Here is a 5000-nt window from a genome sequence, read left to right on the forward strand (position 1 = left end):
TTTAGTAGTTATCTCACAAACTACATACACAGAATTTCTTTTTACATCTATTTCAGATTCCAGATATTTTTTTAAAATTCCAGTCCGTCTTAAATGGAGGACTGGAAGAGCAATCACAGGTGATAGAAGCACAGATCTACATAATTCTGTACAGTGTCTGCAACATTGCAGTCAAATGGCTTCGTTGGCTACGGATTTATTGCAAGTGCTCACGGGCATAAAGTGACACTTCAACTTTTTGTTGTTATTACTATTAGTACAAGTGTTCACAGTGAGCTAAGGTGACGTCACAAGTTTAGCAGGTTGGTGAAACATTAAGACAAATATGAGTGTCACTTTGATTGAGAAGTCGAGAGGGTTCGCTCATTTCCACACGGAAATCTTACTGAAAAGATCTGGTTTAGCACTTTCCATTAAATCTACTAGCTAAGCCGCTGACCCAAAAAAGGACCATCTCGACAAATCAATACTCTGTTCATTGCTTCCTACGACTTACGGACACAAACTCACAGCCAATCATCATAGCGAAGATTGTGAAAATCTTCTCCAGCTCTGTGGTTGGAGACACGTTGCCAAAGCCAACCGACGTTAGGGATGAGAAAGTGAAGTACAGGCCCGTGATGTAGCGAGACTGAGGGATGAGAAAATGAAGAAGAAACCACCCAAAACGTCGCTACATTTGGGAGGGATGAATGAGTGGAGCGGAGGGCCGAGTGGTTCGAAAAGCAAGGAGCGGGACAACTCGCATACCTCACTCACTCAGTAGGAGGGATCCGGCAGACAAAAGGAAACAAAAAGAGAGATATGAAACAAACAGAGATATAGATAAGTTAGTGATAAGTGACAGTTTGTAGTCCTTAGGTGGTGAGTTCTGGCGAGTTCTAGGCAAGAGTCGCGACGTAGGGGGACCTCAGATGGAGTCGGCGGAAGGGAAGCGAGAAGTCGGGAATTTGATGTAACTCGGGATCGTTATACTCGTGTGTCAAACTGGCAGTCTGACTAAAATTGAATAAGAGAGAAAGGGGAGAAAGAGAGAGAGAGAGAGAGAGAGAGAGAGAGAGAGAGAGAGAGAGAGAGAGAGAGAGAGAGAGAGAGAGAGAGAAGAAAGGAAGGAGAGAGAGAGAGAGAGAGAGGAGAGAGAGAGAGAAAGAGAAAGAGAAAGAGAGAGAGTGAGAAAGAGAGAGAGAGAGAGAGAGAGAAAGGAACGAAGTGGTGAATGGGATTGTTGACATCTTTCGCGGCTACACGGGGATAAGTATTCATTTCAAATTCCTATTTTGGCTTTAACAATCAACACCATGATGATAAGTGAACACTACAATACGTGGACAAGGGCGGTGAAATAATCCTTTATCGAACTGTCAAGAGGTATGTTATATCCACGGATGGCAAAAAAGCTTATGGTGAAAAGGACAAGGAGAGAAATATCATCCTCCCTAGACAGAGAGTAATCATATACTTGAAGTAGGGAACTCAGAGAGAGAGAGAAAGAGAGAAAGAGAGAGAGAGAGAATAAGTCTGGTTTGAATACCTCTCGACACTCCAAAGCGGGAGTGACCGCGTGTCTATCATTTTCTTTCTCTTTTAAAACCAGAGTTCCACATTGTCCAGCGACTTACATCCCATCAACATGAAGAGGATGGTGAAGACCTTCTCCAGGTCTGTAGTTGGGGAAACGTTGCCGAAACCGACGCCAGTGAGGGCAGTGAAAGTGAAGTACAGGCCCGTGATGTAGCGGGACTGAGGGATGAGATGGACCTAGACTTGAGGAAGGGGATGTACCGAGATTGGAGAGGGGGAGGGGAGGGGGTTATTGGGGTCCATTGGGGGCTGTACGATGAATGACGGGGGTTATTGGGGTCCATTGGGGTCCATTGGGGGCTGTACGATGAATGACGGGGATTATTGGGGTCCATTGGGGGCTGTACGATGAATGACGGGGGTTATTGGGGTCCATTGGGGTCCATTGGGGGCTGTACGGTGAATGACGGGGATTATTGGGGTCCATTGGGGTAACACAATGAGAGACGAGAGTGTGGCAAGACAAGGAACGTTATGCAATAGATTGCAAATGGTGTTGGGCGATGAGACAAGGAGTTTCGGTGGAGGTTAAACTGGGGAAAAGATTGTAATAATCCAAAGCTTTCATGATGAACATCCTATCCATTTAATATCAGCGGTAAAGAAACAAAGAAGAAGGTAAGTAAAGATGTATTAAACCTACAGAATAAACTTCAAAAACAAAGGATAAAAAAGGGACCAAACCTCAACACCAAGTTTCTAATTGATAATGGAGCGAACACATTAGAGATGCTGAACTGAGGAAGTTTTTCATAACTTTATCTTCAGTCTTCAATTCTCTTAGTACTTAGTACCCTATTGTACACCTATTTGACCGACCTACAACTGCAATAACCAGTCACAAGTCCTGCGAAACAACAAGTCCGTAGTGATGTGTTTCGTTGTTTTTCATCCGCGAGACAGGACTTTTTTTTGGCCGAAACTGTACATACACCATCCCTTATTTACACCTCGCTTATTCATATGTGCTTCATGATTTATATATATATATTTTTCTATCCCTTACACTTCCTCACTGGCCAAGGATTGTCAACCTGAGCGAGTAGCACTGTGAAAGGAAGTGTTGATACTCACCCTTAGCGTTGGTCCGCCCGTGCTGTTGCTGAAGTAGTACTGATGCGTCGCGTTGGCAAGGTGGTCCAGCCAGCCGATCTTGTGGAGGAGCCCCGGCCGCTCGGCATTGCCAATGGCGTACCTGGAGGGGGAGTGGGAGTGGGAGGGAGGGAGAGGAGAAAGAAAGAGCGAATTTCAGTTAGGATCTGTAGCCTTACATGGCGGTAGTATGAGAGAGATTCGTGTTTGGATTTCAGTTGGTCCTTATGCATGGAGATTCCATAAGGACAGGAATTTGTGAAGCACAAATGTATAAAGAAAGGGAGATATATCATGACGCAGGTGAGCGCACACATCCCAGGAGGATAAATGCAATCCTCCGAGGGGGGAGGGGGGAGGGGGGGGACTGAACCCAACAAGAGATCTATTCATATCCAACAGAGTGGGAAATATGCAGTGAAATATCAAGATCGTATCTGCAGGAAGGACGTGATCTTCTTACCAGATACACGCGAGCCAGTGAGCAATGAGCGCAAAGGTCGCCATGAGGAGCAGCAGGACCGCCGCGCCATATTCAGAGTATCTGTCGATCTTTCGCGCAACTCTGACCAGGCGCAGGAGCCTCGCCGTCTTCAGCAGACCGATGAGGGTCGTGGTCTGGAGTTCAGGAACGGCAAGACAATCAGCAGCGGTCTTTAGCGTGAGGCGCCACCGACCAACAGGCGAGGTGCGGTTCCGGGGCTCGGGGCGTCGCCGCTCGGCTGGGTCAGGGACGTCGTATAAATGTTACGACCTTCCTGACCCGGCCTCGGGTGCTCGCCGCGCACGCGAAACCAGACCTCACATGAGGGCGATGTTTAAAAAAAACGCTACTCACTACTTTCACAGTGTCCTTAAACTCGGAAAGATTGGGTACAGTGCAATTAATGATGGGAGTTTAAGATTAATGCTTCTTAGTTAATCAGTACTGATGGAATACGAATATAAGCAATAATAAGCATGAAATATTATGAAATATTATTCATTTTTGTTGTTTTCTTATAATTTACATTTGAAGAGATTCCTTCATCAGTATTGATTCATAAAACACTAAAGAGTTATAGACTAGTGATAATGCCATTTGGCTATATCATATTTCGACAGAGTGATAATTGATGACTATGGAAATACGTATAATACAAGATGCAACGTTTGGTGTATTGGAATTGGTTATCCAAAGAGGTGATGAATACATAAATTTCTTTAGAGTGAATTATGACACTAACCATGAGATGAGGGTCAAGGCCAGTGTGTGCAACAGTACCACATGTCCTTGACTGCAAGTTGCAAATGAGTGACTTATAGGAAGACAGATGAAGGCAACTATAGTAGCTTTAAGTACTCATGATAATGAAAGAAGTAAAACCTCCCACATAGCCTAGGGAGCAATACATGCATACGATTATTTTATTATTACTGTATATATATATATTTTTTCTAGTACTTATATCCGCTGCTCCAGTCATCTACAATGTTCTTTTGAAAATCATGGTTCAACTGAAACAAGCTGTAGCTTATTAAGGAATGGAAAACTTTTTTTTGAAATCATTGGATGTTGAAAAAAGTGGCGTACATGGGACAGCAGAAAACATCTCTTTACTTTAACTCGTGTGTGGTTTTAGCATTCAATATGGAGTGATAATTCGTGATCCTCAGGCAATCTGTGGTAGACATTCTGGGCAAAAGAAAAGCATCGCGGTTTATGTAGTATTCCAAAGGTCAAATAAAGGGGGGGATGCATTTCATTACTCGACGGTTGATGATGCCTACAACGGCTAAAGAAATGGGGGGAGTCCAATCCTATACTACAGATATCTTTTAGCTGTAGCTACTACGGTATCAATTGAGGATATAGTGTCTATCATTCAAGTGATATCAATTACCAAGTCATATTGATAGTTGCGCTTGTACAAATATGTATCAGGGTGATAAACGATACTTGGTGATACTTAGTAAAGGTTTTTAAGAGTCTTCAGTGTTGTGTTGAACCATTTTGGACAGTTGTCTATGTTGGTGTTATTAAATGCTTTTAATAGATAAAGGGAAAGTACCAAGAAGGGAAAATACCAGGCCCTTATAACCTTTAAGTCTAACCTTCTGCGACATGCCCGTGCTAAAAGGGTAATAATATTCAGGGTCGCCAAACACAGTCTGCCTTGATGAAAGCATAATACTTCGTCGAACGTATATATCGACGACGGAAAGGATCTTTAGTCTATTCTATATCTTTATTTCAATGTTTAATCTTAGTGTGATTATTGAAGAGAAACGGCATGATTGAGAGAAAGAAAACAACAACAACAAAGCAATCAACCGTGAAGTGAAAT

At 43.3% G+C, this 5000-nt stretch overlaps 1 protein-coding gene across 1 annotated transcript in view; it reads right to left on the reverse strand.

Moving 5' to 3' along the window:
* The window catches only part of sei (potassium voltage-gated channel seizure), a gene marked incomplete in the record, with an annotated part of 926852 nt that overhangs the window by 56999 nt on the left and 864853 nt on the right, over positions 1-5000 (reverse strand). Inside the window, 2 exon segments of the mRNA XM_086530922.1 lie at positions 2656-2776; positions 3137-3291. Coding sequence (XP_086387048.1) covers positions 2656-2776; positions 3137-3291 — 276 coding nt within the window.

This window comes from Penaeus japonicus, unplaced genomic scaffold, assembly GCF_977035675.1.
Source record: "Penaeus japonicus unplaced genomic scaffold, GWHDUDI00000001_assembly GWHDUDI00000034, whole genome shotgun sequence".
Classification (NCBI taxonomy): Eukaryota; Metazoa; Arthropoda; class Malacostraca; order Decapoda; family Penaeidae; genus Penaeus; species Penaeus japonicus.